General features: G+C 38.6%; 1 protein-coding gene across 1 annotated transcript; it reads right to left on the bottom strand.

Annotated features, from left to right (window-relative positions):
• Nucleotides 1-503: 503 nt before the first annotated feature.
• Nucleotides 504-17,716, bottom strand: LCA5L (lebercilin LCA5 like; the record flags this gene model as incomplete). Its single annotated transcript, XM_082014008.1, is given in 11 exon segments — nt 504-543; nt 545-864; nt 868-1,073; nt 2,749-2,872; nt 3,171-3,283; nt 6,831-6,924; nt 8,896-9,033; nt 11,191-11,687; nt 14,352-14,445; nt 14,449-14,666; nt 17,653-17,716. Coding segments are annotated over 11 exon segments (1,908 nt in total).
• Nucleotides 17,717-18,403: the final 687 nt, after the last annotated feature.

An 18,403-nucleotide genomic window follows, 5' to 3' on the forward strand; every position in this document is an offset into this window, starting at 1 on the left:
GGCTTCAGAATTCCAACTGCAGAGAGAATGCAGAAAACTGGAAATTGCACAACAAGGGCTAACCTGGACACCTGATAACGGGTAAAAGTGTCATAATGGTTAAGGCACACTTACTAAAAATGCCCATGCATGCACACAGACCAAGAACAGAAGAGTGTTCTTTTGTGACAACTGATTTGATTATCATTTTGCAAAAATCCTTAAAAGAAATTTTCAGTTCCTCTGAGATTTATTACGCATTTAATGAAGGTAAAAACATTTTTTTTAAAAGCGTTTTAAATTATCCATATTTCTAGAGTAAAGATAAGTCAATGTACTTAACCTCATAAGAATACACAAACTAATTATTTGATATTTAGTTATCTGTAATGATTCCGTTAGTGTTAGATGCTTTACACTAGGAATGAGTAGCGGTGGTTTGAAATTTGGCTTGTGTAATCCTGCATCAGTTCAGTTCTCTTTCTTCATTCCTCTCATGTTGGAACTTGAACGGTTGTCTCTCTTCAAACACAGCCTGGTCCAAAGAGTTCTTTCATAAGACCTTTTCCTTTCAGCAAGTGTCATGTGAGCGCAGCCTTCCGCTTCGGTGGAACTGTCCTTCTGCCTTGTGTTAGTAACTTTACCAAAAAAGGGTTCAAAGCAATCTTTCACTTCTGATTCAGCTGTTTCACTGCTGTCCTGACCTGCATGTCTATGGTTGCAAAGACTGCCTTTTTTTGGTTTTGTACCTGCTGTAAGAAGCCCGTGATGCAAATTCTCAGTGGCTTCTGACAAGATGTATTTTTTTTTCAGCCTAACGGGTGTTTTGTTTCTTGGACTTGGAGTTACACATTTACTCCCAGCCTTCTCGCTGTTACTTAGCTGTTAATCTGGCTTTTTTTCTTCTTTTTCATATTCTTTCACTGCATCTTCCTCTTGATTATTCTCTTTTACACTGTCACTTAAAGGAGTTTGTTGAGTTTTCATCAGTTTTTTCAGCTCCCATTTAAGCAAATCTGTCTCTTTCTCTTCCTCTTTCATAAATTCCAAACAAGTGTATTCTTCCGTCAGTAGTCTGCCCTCCCTTAAATACTCTAAAATGAAATATTGTGGGTTTTAGGAATGTTCTTAAACTGCCTACGAACATAAAGAGTCATGAAGCATTAATGAGAGCAAGTGCCGCTTCCTTGTTTCATTGTTCCAGTTGTTATTATTGATGGTATTTCAGTCTTGAGGGTTATGACAATGCTATTTACTAATAAACATAAGAGGATGGGGCAAGATTTAAACAAGATCATTGTGCCATTGAATCCAGGTAAATATTTTTACCTTTTTCATTATGTTTAATTTCATTAAATTAATTAGCATGCAAATATAATCAGTGATGGCTAACTATAGGGCCAGAAAAGTCAGATACAATGCAACAGAGAAACCGCAGGACATCTAAACTGCAACTGTGATTTTCTTGCTTTTAAATGGAACTGAAATATATGTGTGATTTTCTTTCCCTTAATTGACAACACAGTTGCTTCTTGTGTGGAGCAGAATATACTGCAGCTCTAACGTATAAATGAGTTGCCTCCACTTTTTAGTAGAAAAAGGTATGTGTATACTGAATGCCTACAGTAAATACATTTGTCTGCTGCAGTGGACAACTTGTAATAGATTCTGTGCTTTGGAGAGACTCAAAGAGTACCTCCAAAATGAGATAGAGTCCAAGCGTAAAAGAGAAGTATGAAGTGTCAATAACTAAAATAGCTAAATAAGGCTTCAGTAAGGAAGTCTAATATTGGCAGTGGGAGGAAGCCGGAAGAGGCTCTGGCAAACAGTGAGGAGAGAGATTCACAGACCGAGTCAGAAGACCTGTGTTTTCTGTCAATTTTGAAAGAGGGTTTCAAAGACAAATGGTGATTTTGGTTATCTGGTGGGGTCTGGAAAGGCTGCAAGCTGAAAAGGCAGCGTACAAAACACAGGAGTTAACGCATTCCAGATGAGTAGTTTTGTTACTGATCCAGTAAGTGACCTCAACAACCTGTTTCACCTCTATAAATGCATGACCTTTAGGTCACGCCATGTCTCCTACATTTGTGAAGTATTTTGCATGATGGCATTCAGGTCTTGGTTCTTTCTATGAGGCTTACTATAATGAAAATAAAATGAATATTTTTAGAAAGGAAAACTCGGGTAAAGAATAGATGCACTGGCTCCTTCTTTCTCCTGTTCTAAATAATTTCTTCAAAGTAAAGGTGTTGCACATAACCTTTACCTGAGAACAGTCAATGGCTAAAATTTTTTACATTAAATCTTTTTGCAGTGATCATTGTAATGAAGAGATACTACCAGCCCTTGAAGAAGTCCTTTTCCTTTCTTAGCAATAGATCCTGAACCAGAAATATAGGTTGACATCAGCTATGATGACGATTCACAACCAACAAATTGAGATCAGTATTTGACTAGTATGGAATTAACAAACTATTAACTGAAGTATACTTTTACAGATAAAGCACTGACTTTTTATCAACATGACCAGGAACTGCTTTTAGAAGTACAGCAGTATGAAAATGCCTTATACTGTGTGGCGCTCTGCTGTCAGTGCTGCACCGCCAGCAGCTGGAACTCAGTGACTCTTAATACATTATTTTGTTGAACTAGTTCCTGTCAGACAGGTGCCAGCTAATGGCTGTCAGACCCATGTAAACTCCCAATGCCATTGGTTCATTCAACTTTTGAAAAGATAAATGAGTTTCTGAGAAAAATGTTAAAATATACCTCTAAGTGCTTTATTAAAAGTTTCTGGCTTTGGTGTTTTCTTGGTTGATTGCTTTTCTGTTTGACATTGGGCATCTGTGTATGCTTTAGCTTTTTGATTCTTCTCTTCTGAAGACTTTTTCTCCTATAATTCACAATTAAAGGTAAAAATAATGAGGGTATACTTGTTTAGTGACTTATAAAAGTACATAGTGCAAGACTTACAAAAAAGATTAGTAATTTCTATTGCTATCATATGCTTATTTTGTATCACAATGTTTGTCCTATGTATTTTCTGTAATGTAATTACATTCACACTAAATCCACATCCTAGAAAGTTAAGATGACGGATCAGGCTATTCAGGCATATTACTGAAACTTACGGAATAACATATAGCTTAGCTCAGAGTTTAAGCAAGGAATTGAATCCAGATCTTTCATACCTTTGTTAGCTGAATTAGACTTTTTTCTGTTTCCTGAGTTTGGTACTGTGGCAGCAGCAGTGATCTAAAACTCTGTTTATCTACTTGTACTGATCTGTTTACACTAAGACCTACTGAAAAAGGACAATTGTTAGTAATACAGCAGTTTCTGGATTTATATTATTGATGTAAACTAAAGATACCTTTGATAACTGATAATACTGGTATGTGGCCTAGGATTTAAACATCTTTTTGCTGCATGTCTTAATGCCCTTTAGTAAAGAAGTTCTTTGTTCTGCCTGATCTATAAATGCTGAAACTGGAACACAAACATAGCTACCTGGACTTTAGAGCGTTTTCATCCGTACATCAGTACATCATAAATATACTTAAATTTTAGATCTACAAAGTCCAGTTCAGATAGAACATGCGAAGTCAGACAAATGTGTCTATAACCCTAGAGCCCATTTGGGCTTAATTTGTGTGGTAACGTTCTAATATAAATTTAAGAGGTCTGGTATGAGGCCTCAGCATTCAGGTTCCTAAATTGGGATCTTCCAGAGTAGCATGAACATGCTTGGTTTTATGCCTTCTGACTTGGTTACTCACCTTTCTCAAAGCTAAGCACTTAGGTAAGGCTTTATGGAACCAAACTCTTCAGAAGAAATGCTTAACACTGAAATGTCTATGGTCTTTGAAGAGAGATTCCAAGGGAGTGATTGAATGAGACATTTGAAGAAAGAGCTGCAGGGAGATGGGATGGGGAAGGTGAGTATATTGTTCTTTTATTCTATTTTTAGAATAATTTTGGCATCAGTACTGTAGCTGAGAAAGTTGCTAGCACAGCAGCAAAAATGTGATCTTACCTTCGTCAACATTCAACCTTATTCCCAGTTTTGGTCTCTGAAATCAGAGGAAGACTCCACAAAAATGGTGACTTTCAAATGTGTGCAGTTTGATGGTAAAAAGGATGTTGAGAAACAATTTGAGGATTGCTCTTGAAGGAAAGTCTCTGATGATGTGGAGGGAATTAGTTTTCCCTTTTGAAAGGCAGCCAGCAAGCAGTTCCTTCAGCAGCTTTTCCAACAGAAATCAGCGGAGCGTTCCTCCGATGTGGGACTAGGGGGAGCTGTACCTCTAGATGAGCTGGTGTGACCTTCCCACGACTGAGCCGGCCTTGCTCTCATGAAGAGCTTATGAAATTAATGACTGCGCTCAAGAAATCAATTTTATTTCTGTACAAAGAGCTTTCTGATAACCTAAGCAAGCCTACCTTCAGCTATTTATCAGGAGTGTTAAAGAAATACAGCCCTGCATTTCTTTTTTATTTTCCTGCTGGGTAAAAATTTTTTTGCAAATGCAGAACAGAGACTAACTACTTCAAGAAGTAGCTCTTTCATAAGTCTGTTATAGGAAAATTCAAGTCAGTAGTGAAAAGGAAAAACAATTGTCAGTAATTCCAGTTCTAGATTTCTAAATCATCTGTTTCCATTAACTGGCAGAGAATGAAACCTTTATTGGCCAAAAATACCAAAAGATCAGACAACTTTGCTTGGAACCTTTTCATTACAAAATGAGGCCTCTCTCCAACTAAGCTCCCTTATCTTGCTTAAAGAAAATAACTTGAATAGTAAACAGTGATTTAAGTACTGTAAATTAAATATCATACAAGTCCATATGTGAGTAAAATTAAAAAAGCACAGCTGCTTACATGATGTAACTAAAACTGGAATTCAGAGCATCATAAAAAAACTTGTCTGACTTGGAATGAGAAGTAGGAATTTGTGCTTCTTAATTTTACTACTTGAATTACCAACCTTTTCCCTGTAGTTCACTTGTGGTTAAGGCAGAATAATGCATTTGCAAAGGCAACGAAGAGGAAAGAAATAAGCAACTGACCATGATAAGACTTTGTGCCGATACCATAATTTGAAGAATTCTGTGGGCATGTGCAATATTTCCAGCAGATATGTTTGCTGCCATGTAAATTTTAAGTGCTCTTCCGTACCCATATGAAGAAAGTTCCAGTTCCTCCTTCAGTTTAGAAGCAGGAACAGCTGACGAGTATTTTAAAGAGGTACTTAACCCAGGAAAGTAAATGTTCAGGTCATTATCCAAAATTAATTTTGGATTATGGTGTAATAATTAGTGTATAACTTTGTTGTGCAGAAAGCTCTCCTTTAGCATACTGACGGAATGTTTATGATCCTGAGTAGGAGGCAAAATACTACTTTTAATGTGGGGAAAGTACTTGAAATCTGTTTATTAGTTCCTGTATAAAACACATTTATTAGTAAATTCTAGATACTACATCTAAAGCATAGGGCAATTAGAAATTTATACGCGCTTGAAAAAAACTACCTTCTTCAACATTTTTGTCCCTGATGAATATGGTGGGCACACGTGCAACAGAACAGTCCTTTGGCTTGTATGATTTGCAATTGCTTTTAGCTGGTGCTCTCTGAGTTCAAGGGGTGGGGTCCACTTGTCTGAACACAGGCGCCTCATGCTATCTGAGATGCCCTCGAGTATTCAAGGTATCCACATAAGGCTGGCCGATATTGCACAGGACCGATGGGATACCCATGTCCTTCTGGAACAACAACTACAGGGCCAGGCAGAATGTGTTAGGACATCTCAAATGGCACTGGATGCCTATAATTAGGCAGTTGAAACCCACACAAGGTAGCTGCCTTGGAATGTTAGATAGACAAGATTGTATGTAATAGATATTTTTCTCCAATACCTGTCTGAGCATCCATGTGAAAGAAATGTTCTTTACTTAAGAGCTCTTTCTACCTTGATAGAATTAACTTTCTACTGTTCTTTTCTATCATTCTACTATGCTATTCTAAATAACATCAATTCTGTGGCTAGAATTAATTAAGAGGATATACAATAAGTGGGTTATTATGATCTCTGGTTGCCCATTTAAAATTTACTTAGGCCAAAAAACAAAGGACTACTAAGGAGAAATATTCTCTTCTCTCAGATAAGCTGACAGGAAGATCATCACACTGGCCTTTAAACTTCCTAAACCTTGTATCTGAAAACTCCTCTTCTCCTTTCAGCCCAACAAAATGCAAGTCACAGGAGCTTCAATAACGGACGTTGAAGCATCTCTGCATCGTGTAAGTTACAGGGTCTAAAGATTTTAAAGATGAGAAAACAGTTTTTAAAGACCCAATTAAATTAATTATTTTTGCTCATGTAAAAGCACTTTGAAAGTCTGTACTAAAACCAGGAACTTACTACAGAAGGGTTGTTTGTGAGGGTTGCTTTGAGTTAGTGAGCCATGTTGTGGGAATTCTAGGTCTAGGGTGGCCACTTCTCTAGGCCAAGTCAAAGGGAACAGACTGAGCAAAAATTAATCTGCAAAAGCTTTGTGGACTAATAGCTTCACTAAAAGTATGTATGATAAATGCTAATCCTGCTGAAAATTGGGTTAAATATTAAAAACAGGTCATGTATTTGTATTCATAAAATGAGCAAAAAACTAAGCACTTCTCTTTAAATTACATGTGACAGAATATTTTCAGCCCATATAAAAGTATAATATTGGCTTTAATTTTGGAATATAATATTTCAGAATATAATATTTTGGAATTTATTTTTTCCCAGTTATAAAACAATGTAAGTTTCACATAACTAAACAAAAAAGCAAAATTAATATGCACATACTTTTTTCATGAGGTACTGAATCACTTTTGACTTTTGGGATGTTAGGCATCCGATTTGCATAGATGTTTTTTACATAAAGTTGTCGATCTTTTTCCTAAGAAGAAAAAAACACTATTAAACTTCTAATATGCCTTAAGAATTACTTTTTACCAACTTAATTTTCCCACATCAGGAGAAAACTGTCAGTGATTTTGCTTTGTGCCAGGCCATGTGGTGACCTTGTCATTTACATAAATAGGAGTCTGTAATTTTCTTTCATGAGCCAAATCAAAATTCTCCCTTTTTAAGGCTAAGAACACATCTGTACACCTACATGATCTTTTTCATAACACAATGTTCAGAAGATGAAGTCTTCTCTAATGACTTTTTCATTTGTTTTTCTGAGTTACTTTTTTCAGACTAAGTAATTTTTGGCTTTACTTCTCTTTTTAAATTTATTTACTCAGTGCCCTTGGCTACAATGTGCTAACTTCTGTTTTATAGCCTATTGCTTGGGAGATGACAGAAACTTCAGTTTTATTTAGCAAGAGTCTTCTTTCCTTACTGAAATCTATCCTAAACAGAAGAGAAACTTTGGTATGACTGTCACCATATCAGTTTTTAGTGTGAAAAATAGGAGCTGCATTTACTTTGGAGATGCAAGTTGTCCTGGAGGTGTGTCTGAATACCCTGAGTGAACTGAATAAGCAAGGTGCCCAAACCTATGAATGTGTAAGAATGAACTGTGTTCCGGCACAGAAATAAGGATAGTAAGCATGTCTAGTTGTCTATGTGGTGGTAAAATAATAAAAGATTTTGTGAATCTAAATACAACGTTAAGAGAACTGGACACACATAGAAAACTGTGTGGAAAACCCACAAAATAGAAATATTTTAGAGAAACTAAGTTAAAGTAAGAACTGTACTTTAGAATAACTTGCATTTTGGAAGAGTTTTACATTAGTGTTGCTGGGACTATAATTATTCCCATCTCCCAGATCCGCACATACAGGAGGAGCTCAGACTCCAGCAGGGAAATAGCCCTGCAAGTGCTGTTCGGGGGACTTTGATATGGGGTGCGGGAAGAGCGCTGTATTTTTTCCTTTCCCAACAGCTCACTGGGATTTTGCAGCTGGGCAGCCTGGCTGCTGCCAAATATCAGGAAGAAAGTTTCTGCACCTGATACATAGGTAAGAGGGACAAACAATGCCCTTATACAGAAATGCAAATCTCCATGGAGTTGCCTGTTCCACCCTTCACAAACTCCCCATAACATCACCTTTCACAGACATTTGATTCGTTTAAAAAGAGAAAGCTCCCTAGCAGGATCAACAGATGGATCAGTCACTTTACAGAGAAATAAAAAAAGTGTATTTTACCTGTGTTACAAACACAGTTTAAATTATTAAAAAGCTACAAGGGTTTTCATGTTTCCTGGAATAGGTACTGTTTTCCTTGTTTGCAACTCACACAAAACTGCCATGAATGGTAGGTATTTCTACTTCTGTGTAGTGTCACTTTTAAGTTTTCTTTCATGTTTGGATTTGCAAGCATCACAGTAAGTGTTGAGCTGGACATATTTGTCCCAGATCTGTCTAAAAACCAAGCTGGAATTTATACAAACTATTGAAACGTTTACGTAGAGGCTTTTTGTTAAACTCTAGTTTTGCAGATTGTAATATTTGGTTCCTTCTGATTTGGAAGTGTTTCTGTAAGGGAGCTCATTTAAAGTTACTGGATGAATGTATTGACCTAGATCTATCAAAATGGTAACAAGTTGTGAATTATTTGTTCTAATTGTCATGCATTAATCTCTGTTTTGATTAGTTATTGAACGACTCTGAGCTTCAATTAGTTACTGAACGACTCTGAACTTCAATTAGTTATTGAAGTACTTTGAGTTTTTGACAAACAGACCCTACAATAATTTCATCATTTGGTATTTTGACTTTTTTTGGTAACTATAGACTCAACTAGGAAACAAAAGTTCCATTACCAAATAATATAAAGGACGCAAACGGAATAGGTAACATTAAATACTTGAATTTTCCTGTAGGAGCAGAAACCTGGTTAAAATCTTGAATACCTTAATTTTTTGGTGAAGAGAGTCAATTTCCATTTGCAAGTTCTTTGTAATTATCCCAGCTTCCACAGCTTTTTTGTTCTCATTTGCCAGCTGACGACTAAAGGTGCTATTGTTCAACTTCAGCTGCTTTTCTAGGCTCTTAAAAAAATTACATATTTTACCATATGGATATACGCAGTATGACTGTTGAAAACTTTCAGTTCTTAACAGATTTAAAAAATAAGCATGCTAATATAATGAAAAGTAAGCTTCTAATAATTATATTCTATTGTAAACAGTACATGAAATTCTGATGAAATATCTGAAAAAATACTTTAAAAAATGAGAAAAAACTGGTTTAAAACCTAATTTTAGTAAAGGAAAAAAAGTATAATTGGCATTCAAACATAAAAAATAAGACTGTACCTTACCTTTCTGATAGATTAATGAATACAGTCATCTTTGAGAAATGTTAAGACATTTCTGTTCACACAAGATCTATTAACTGTGGCTGCATAGGGAGGCTTACTGTAAATGGAAAGTAGGTAATTTATTGAGTACTTTATTATCAGAACCTAGTGCCATGCACTGAAATTATAGTTACTAAAACTGTAAGGTGGACACCCAACCCTGCATGCTTTTTATTGTTTCTCACTAGGACTTCCGTAAATAGAAAGTTTTCAAAAGAGAGTCTGAATGCAGCCGTTTATATTTTCGTTTTCTTTCATGGAATAAATGTACTTCAGACCTAGCCGTTCAGGTGGTGAAATGCCTCTAAAATTACCTGGCTCTTTTTTCAACCTTATGCATAATATACCCATAGAAAACAGAAATTAATTCCTGGAAGACAATGGAAATTTCACTCTTCCAGTTTTGTATTAAAACGGTATTCCTGTCTTTTTGTGAAAGTTTCAGTAAAAGCAAAGAAGCATAAGCTATTAAAAGCAGCTGAATTATCTCCTTTTAAACTCCCACCAGGCTTTTACTACAGTTGTATAATAAACCAACAGTAGAACCAACCCTAAAATCTAGGACACCTGACCACTGCTTAATTTGCCCTACAGCCAACTACAGTGAGTGACAGCAATTAGTGAATAGGAGATGTAGGTGTGTCCATACTGCCCACCAGAACCACGTAGAAATAACAGCGCTAGTTCCACATAAGCCAGCTTTGGTTGTTCAAGGAAATAGATCAGCAGCAGCCTGGTGGTCTCCATGTATGACTAAGCCTGTGCTTTGCCAAGAGGTTGACAGCCAGCTGAACATGAGCCGGCAGTGTGCCCAGGTGGCCAAGAAGGCCAACAGCATCCTGGCCTGTTTCAGAAATAGTGTGGCCTGTGGGACTAGAGGAAGTGATCATCCCCCTGTACTCGGCACTGGTGAGGCCGCACCTTGAATCCTGTGTTCAGTTTTGGGCCCCTCACTACAAGAAGGACATTGAGATGCTGGAGCGTGTCCAGAGAAGGGCAACGAAGCTGGTGAGGGGTCTGGAGCACGAGTCTTATGAGGAGTGGCTGAGGGAACTGGGGTTGTTCAGTCTGGAGAAGAGGAGGCTGAGGGGAGACCTTATTGCTCTCTACAACTACCTGAAAGGGGGTCGTAGCGAGGTGGGTGTTGGTCACTTCTCCCAAGTAACTTTCATTAGAATGAGAAGAAATGGCCTCAAGTTGTGCCAGGGGAGATTTAGACTAGATACTAGGAAAAATTTCTTTACTGAGAGAGTGGTCAAGCATTGGAAGAGGCTGCTCAGGGAGGTGGTGGAGTCACCATCACTGGAAGTATTCAAAAAACATGTGGACATGGCACTTCAGGACGTGGTTTAATGGGCATGGTGGCATTGGGTTGATGGTTGGACTTGATCATCTTAAAGGTCTTTTCCAACCTGAATGATTCTGTGATTCTGTGAGGTAAACTGGGGTCCGTGCTATTGTGGCTAGACATCCCAAGCAAGCCTGGGTACCCCCTGCTGCTGGCAGGGAGGAGAGCAGACACTCTGCTGAAGATTCTTCTCCAGCTATATGATACGTTTCTGACCTAAGAGGGTTAAGGCATATGACTCAATTCCTAAAAGATCTTTATTGCCAAACTTAATCTACTCATACATTTCCACCAGATTTTAAAATACTGGAAGGGCGTACTACTGCCATTTTTAGTACCTTCCACTGAGGACAGCACTGGATTAAAAAGAACGTTCTATGTTACAGGATTTTGTCAGAATCATTAATGTGACAAGAAGCAGCTAAAAACTTTCCACTATTCTGATACAGAAACCTCTCCTATCATTGTTCCACAAATACAATGATATGCACATATTACCTGTATTCTCTTATAATTTGCTTCTGTTTTTTCTGTAAGGACTGATAATCTGCAATCAAGTTCCTCTCTCTCTGCAAGAGCTTTGTCTTCTAAAAGCATATGCAAGGTCTGCAAAGCATCTTTAGCTTTTAGCAGCTCTGCTTCCACTTTTCTGAGCTTCCTGGATGTATTTCTCTCGACCTCCTGAGACATCCTCACAAGTTTCCTTAAAGATCTCACCTCATTATAATGAGTTGCTAAAAGATCTGGCAAGTTACTTTCTGAGTTTTCGTGTCTACTTATTGCTTTTGAGTGTCGACATTGAAGCTGTTTCAAAATGTGGTTTTCTAAGCTTGATGCTTCTAATTTGTGTTGTAAATCAAATATTTCATTTTTCAGCTCTTTAATTTTGTGAAGTCTTGCTGATGATATTTGTTGAGCCACAGCATTTTTTTTCTGGGAAGTCACACTACTCTTCAGGCTTAAAAATGAAGAATTCTGATGTGCCATCTTCTCAGCTGGCAGTATTTCCTCCCTGCATTCAGACCAAAGTAAACTGGCATTGATATGTAGTAATCATTTGAGACCGTAAAATCACTGTATGTCTTTACTGCTCACACAAGCTCATATACTGCTCATCCAACCTACTTAACTGTGGTATATTTGACAAAATGCCCACGATCTATACTAAGACTCCAATATTCAAGTATTTCACAGATAAATCCATTAAAGATTTTATATCTCCGTGTGTGCATTTATATGGCTGCACTAGGCCATTGCTAACGAGGTCTGTAGGCAGTCAGGGTTCCCTCCTTTCATTCTCTGAAGCCATTTTCATTTGAAACAGCCATCATGCTCACTTTCCATTAATAAGAGTAACTACACAGGTGGTGCATTCTGAGGCAAACAGCAATAATACTCTGGGAATAACTTAGTAAAGTATGTTTATGTTAACACATTACTCCAGTATCAATGGAAAGAAATTTTCTCTCTGTAAATCATGCAGTTCACTAATGTAGGCATGATGTGGGGACTGATGAACCAAATTCAACCCACCTAGAAAGATTCCCAAGAGGGAGAACCTACACCTTGGATAGGGGCGTGATAGAAAAGAAACAATCTACAAGTAATCTACACGTCTGCAAGAACTCAAAAAACAAGGTTAACAAGCACATGGTTAAATTTCTCCACAGCTAGGATTTCTAACCAGCTTTCTAGAATTTTCAAGTCAGCTTTGAATTGAGCAACATTTTTAAACCTTACATACTTACTAGTATAGAACGGTTATGCAGTTGTGTACACTGCTTCTATACAACAATTGAAAAAAATCTTTATGGGCTCGTATTCTAAGTGTATTACTGCCATTTGCCTTTCTTTATAGCCAGCATTCTGAGTAAATTACTCTCATTTTCCTTTCCTGAAACATAGTTAGAATTTGAAAATAGTCAAGACTCTAAATCTGAGTGTGTTCCCCTTTTTCAGGCATATATTCAATTTCACTATCACTCTTAAGGCGTTTCAGGCAATATTTTGCTAAAAGTTTATTATAATAACTTATAGATCACATAACATTTTATGGATAAAATAGGCAAGGTCCTAACCTAAAAAACACTGGATGAAAAGGACAGATCTTTTCAAGCACTTCTGTTGAATCCAAGGGGTGTTCTGCACGCAAACTCTTTACAGGAGCAGATCTCAGGATAAAATCTGTACAGTCTTTGTTCTGATGGCCAAGCTGACAGGGGAGAGGCAGCGGGGCAAGCTGGTAGGACCTCACTCATACAGAGCCACACGGGGACAACTGACTATCAAATTCAATGTGATAGCTAAAGGAAAGGATAGCAAGAATCTGAGATTGGGCAGTGCAGGGTTTTTTTTATGTATGTTTTAAATGGATTAAGAAGGACTATCATGGAGGTTCAAGTAAACAGAGAAGAAATTATAGCAGTCAGTTGAGGTCGAACACGTTCAAGTCCTTCTGCAGTGAGCAAAATTAACAGGTGCTGTGAAAAAAACTCACCAGAGGTAAAAACCCAAGCAAATGGCAGGTATGCAAGCATCACACCTGCATGTTCTCTGTAATACAGTTCCACTGCAGGAAGACTACAACATGACCACAAGTGTTGCCGCACAAATATTTGCAAAATGAGAACAACCATTACTTTACTATTTTATTCTGCCCATATGGAATGAGAGGATGTAAAAGAAATGGGCAAATACATTCCTGCAAAAGCTGACAAAAATACTGTAAAATGTATACACGTCTATACAGGGTGAAAATATAGGTTATAATTGTGTTCCTGGGAAACTGATCATTTCAAGATTTCAAGTAGCCATTAACAAGCAAAAATAACCACTTAACATATCCGACACAGCTAGTAGCCAATAATGATTCTTTTGCTAAACAGATTTTTAAAATGTGGTTATTCTTTCTCATCTGCTAGTTTCATGCCAGTATGACTTCTTGACAGCAGCATAGAACTTATATAATAGAAGAGATAACCTGTGGCTCCTCTCTTTTTTTGGTTGATTTGCATCTTGCAGATTTGGTAGATCTAGACAAAATTTTGAAGCTCAGCAGGAAAAGTCTCATTGGTTTTTTGACATGGCATGGTGGGATTTAAGAAAGTATGGGGCTAGATATGAAAACATGCAGACATGAAAAGATTCTTCACTGTTAACATTTATCTAAAGGGATTATATTTGTGCTATATGGTCATCTCATTGAAGCACAAACTTATTTTTACATGATACACCATGACTAAGCTGGCCAAAACATGGCTTTTTTGTCAAAACCAATACTTTTGTGCAGACATATAATTTTTTAGTAACTTGCCTCAGGAAAGGCTTTTTCAGACTCATCATGTGATGCACAGTCAAAATCAGAAATTACAGTATATGTGGGAGAGCCATTTTCAAGTCCTCAGATTAAAATTGAGGAATAAAAATTGCAGAGGTGCTCCCACATCTCAGGTGATTATCCTGTCTCTTGGATCGTCAAGTAATGTGGGATAATACAATAAGGAATCTCTATCTCTCTTCCCTCCCCTTCCTAGTGTTTGAAACATGATTTGTTATTTTTCTTCACTGAAAAACTGTTTCCCCTGTCTTCCTAATTACTGAAAAAATGCCAAAGAAAGGGAACAGCTGTATTTCTCAAGAGAGTCTCATTTTACTACTACCAGAAAACAAAGTACCTTTCTTATCCTCTTGGGGGAAGATATGCTGTCCTTTTTTCTTCTTTTCCTTTTCCTGTGTTTTCTTCTTTTCAGTTCCTCATATTTCTGAATGTTTGCTGCTTCTAGCTGTTTCAGAGCAAGTCACTGGCAAAGCCCTCAGAATAGTTAGCCTGAGAATTTTCACTTCTATATTCTCCACTGCATCACTTACAATCATTACCTCTGCTACAGCTACTGCTTCTGATACTTCTGTGCTCTGGGGAATTTTTAGTATCCCTGCTTTTTGTGCCACATTCTGACTTTTATTATCTTCTGACACTAAAATAGGGAGGAAACAATCATACGAGTTCACCACTGTGTTATGGTAGAAGACTTAAAAGTTGACCTCCATAACCTATGAGGAATCAGAATGTTATTGAGTTGTTTACAGTTAACATAAACAATAGTAAACAGTTCAACTATATTAAACGATGCCAAGAAATACTAAGTTACCTTTAAAAAAAATCAGTCATTACTCTTTAACCCATTAAAATAATTGTGTGGTCTATAGTAAGTTCGTTCCCAGAAGGAACTGCAATACGAAATTTACTAGTCAGAACCTCTGAATTTACTAAGATACTGGCATGTATTTTCTAAAAATTTACAAGGTACTACCATTTAAATGTAAATAGATACCATAGTTTGTTTCCTGTAACGTATACATTTTCTCCATGATTAATGCAATTTTTAAAAGTGTAATTGTATTTATTCTCAATACCTTTACAATATTGCTTTACAATATTAAAAAAATAATTGTTCAAGTCTCTAGAAACTGGATATTTCTACCTGTGTTTTTATAGTATTTTTAGCTTTCCATTCATGTCATAAAAATATCATTTAGTCAATTTTTTCAATAACTAAGTCACAAATCAGATCACAAAATTAACAAAAAATCTTGCTAAATAAAAGCTCACAATGTAATAAAAATGTCTCTGCACAATTTCAGAAGAGATCTTGGGGAAAATTTCAGTGTTTTTCTAATGAAAACAATTTCTTCATAGCCTAACTCTACTTAACACATTCGTTTGCTTCTGAAAGTGCTGCAAGACATTTATCTCTGTGGCTACGCACCCATACAGCTCAGAAAACATCACCTGTAATGCACTGTTGTTGTCAGAGAAGTGGTTCTCTGATGAGAAGATGATCAGGTTCTAAGTAACACTGCTGCTTCCTCTGGAATTGTCTTTTCCCAACAGTCCAATTTGCAAACAAAGCAAACTCTCCTAATTGTTTGGCTTTCTAAAAAACATATATTTAGCATAAAATACAGAATGCTGACTAATTTTCTATGTCTTTGTGAACCTCTGTTACACCTCAGTTTTTCTCCCTACTGAGCCAGCTGGAGAGCAGAAGTACAGATTATTTCATACTCCTGGCAGCATTATTTAAACACTGGGGTTCTGGTAAAAATTATTTAATTGGATATGGTTCAATCCATTTCATTTTCTTAATATCACATGAATACTACTCAGACCATAGTTTTACAGATGCAGAATTCTACCCAGTTGTAGAATAAGTTGTATTTTTGAGGTGTCTGAAAGGGGCATAGCAATTATGTAAAATAAACTTGGGAGGGTATGTAAAATGATATTTTCATTCAGATGGATTTTAATAAGTAGCCTTCACTAAAAAAATTAGAAGATATTTTTAGAATGTTCTAACTCCTTTGTTGGCATTTTTGCTTTGTGCTGGCATTTTATTTTAAATGAAATTAAACTTCTTAAAGGGGAGAGGGGAATCATATAACTCCCAAAGAAAATTAAAAAGTGTAATTTAGGATTGCGCAAAATGTTCTAGGTTGAATCAAAACAGTTTTATTACTCTTCATTCCCTTACATGAACAACTCTTCCTTGTGGAAGACTGAGGAAGAGTCCTACTAAATTTCAGCCAGTGCCATAACACCTAAGAGATGAGAACTCATATTTTAAGATGAGGATTAAGCAAAGGCCAACTTGATATATAGGTTTGTATTTCTGTTTAAATTTGATTTGGCACTGTCAACACTTTCTGGCCAAATTGTCTTTAAATCAAATTAGCTTAAATTAAAATGATTGCTTTAATTTGTTTTCATGAGAAGTGTGGGCTGAACCTCACCATCCAGCTTCAAGAGCAGATGTTGGTAAGTACATAAAATGGAAAAGGAGAAGAAAAGACAGAAAAACAAAAGGTGAAGGACAAGAAACAGAGATATTAAATTAAAGATATTACTATAGAAACGAAGGAAAAAAAAAAGTCGCTGAAAGGGGGACTGAAATGGACAAACACTAGGAGAACATACGTTGAAGGAAGAGATGCAGGAACCAAAATAATTAGGGCCAAATCTGTCTGTCAAAGATGAAAATGTCATTTCAAGCATCCAGAAACTGCAAAACTGTAAAACTGTCCTGGGGAAGAATTAATTGTAGTCTATGTGGAAAAGCAGAGTAAGTAAATGAAGGGGAAGTTCTGGTGGGAGAACACTGTTTGACTTCCCAGACTGGCATGGTGCAGCAGTCAGTCCTTCGGCCTCACAGCAAAGCCCCAGGGGAGCCAAGCTGGTTGCCAAGGCCCACCTGCACATGCAGGAAGGGCAAGGGCGTATCCAGGGCCCTCAGACCTGCCTCCGGGCTCCTCCAAGGGCCCCTGACAGCACCCTGGTGTGGTCCACACAAGCCAGAGCTCCTCCACCACCCTCACGCATGCAGGTTTCCCCAAGGTGCTGGTGGGGTCCAACCGCCACCCCGCTCTCCCCAATCACCTCACAGGCCTCGAAGCCCCGGCAGCCCCACCACGCCCTGGCAGTCAGTGCCCCTCCCCGACAGCCAGCTCAGCACCTCTACACCCAGCCCCAGGCTCTGACAGCCACCTCGAGGCCCTAGCACTTAGCCCCACGCCCTGACAACCAGCCTGACACCACCCTGCTCTGGTCTACCTGTCCAGAGCGGGAGAGCAGCCCCTCGCCACTGGGCGCGCCCAGGCAGGGGATCCCGTCTTCCCCTCTGCCCTCTGAAGAAATCTCCTCCATCCCTCTCCATCTCCGCCCTGCACCGGCGTGCTGCGTCCCCTCCCGGCCTCCCGAGCGTCGCCCCCCGCCGCCATTACCGGCCTCCTCAGCCGACAGGCGCGTCGCCGTTGCCATGGGGACAGGCGGTGGCCGCGGGGTACCCTGGGAGCTGTAGTCGCAGCCGGTGCGGCGGCCTCGCCCGTCCGCCCGCCCCCGTCAACCCCTTCTCTCGCACCGCACCCAGCAGAGATGGCTGCGCATGTATTGCCGCCCTCTTGTACCGCACCGGGGTCTTAGTGGGAATTTGACCATGCGGTGTGCAGGCAGCGGGTTCCTCCGCGCCATGCGCTATGGGCCGCAGAGCCTCATGGTGGCCGTAGAGGCACCACACCCCATGGCGCAGCGTGTCATGTTGTGTGGTGCACACCTGGAGAGCGCACGGACCAAACCCGACAGGCTCCAAACTCACCGTTTGGGTTCACACAAAACCTTTTTATGATGAAAAAGGGGAAAAATCCCATGGGAATGGGATTGCAGCTGGAGCAATCTTTTTCTTTGAGGCCGGACACAACGGGAATCGTGCCCTGAAGTCCTCACCTGCCAAGCCCCAAGGGTGCAGAGGCTTTGGGCCGCATCCTGTTTCTTCCCTGTGTAGTTCAGTGGGCGGTTCAGGTGTGAAGTAGAGTAGTAGAAGGCATTAATTGGTAATTTTGTCCCATTCCTGACTGTGGACATTTGATGGTGCAAATATTTACCGCTGTGAGTATTAATTACTCGTATTGCTATACTTGCAAGGCTTATCAGTATGCTTTGAAGCCAATGACCACTGCATCCTTTGTTTGCGCTTCTTCAGAGCACTAGCAACCAAATAAATTCGGATGGTATGTTCCAAATCACTAGTCATTTCCGTTGACTAGACTAAGCTATACTTACGTACAAAATCTCCTGAGAAACAAGCATGTGTAATAACTTCTGGCAATAATTTATGTTTTTGCACTAAGGTAGGTTTTTTTGTTTGTTTGTTTTACAGGA

The sequence above is a fragment of the Phaethon aethereus genome (assembly GCF_964289735.1).
Source record: "Phaethon aethereus genome assembly, chromosome: 1".
Taxonomy (NCBI): domain Eukaryota; kingdom Metazoa; phylum Chordata; class Aves; order Phaethontiformes; family Phaethontidae; genus Phaethon; species Phaethon aethereus.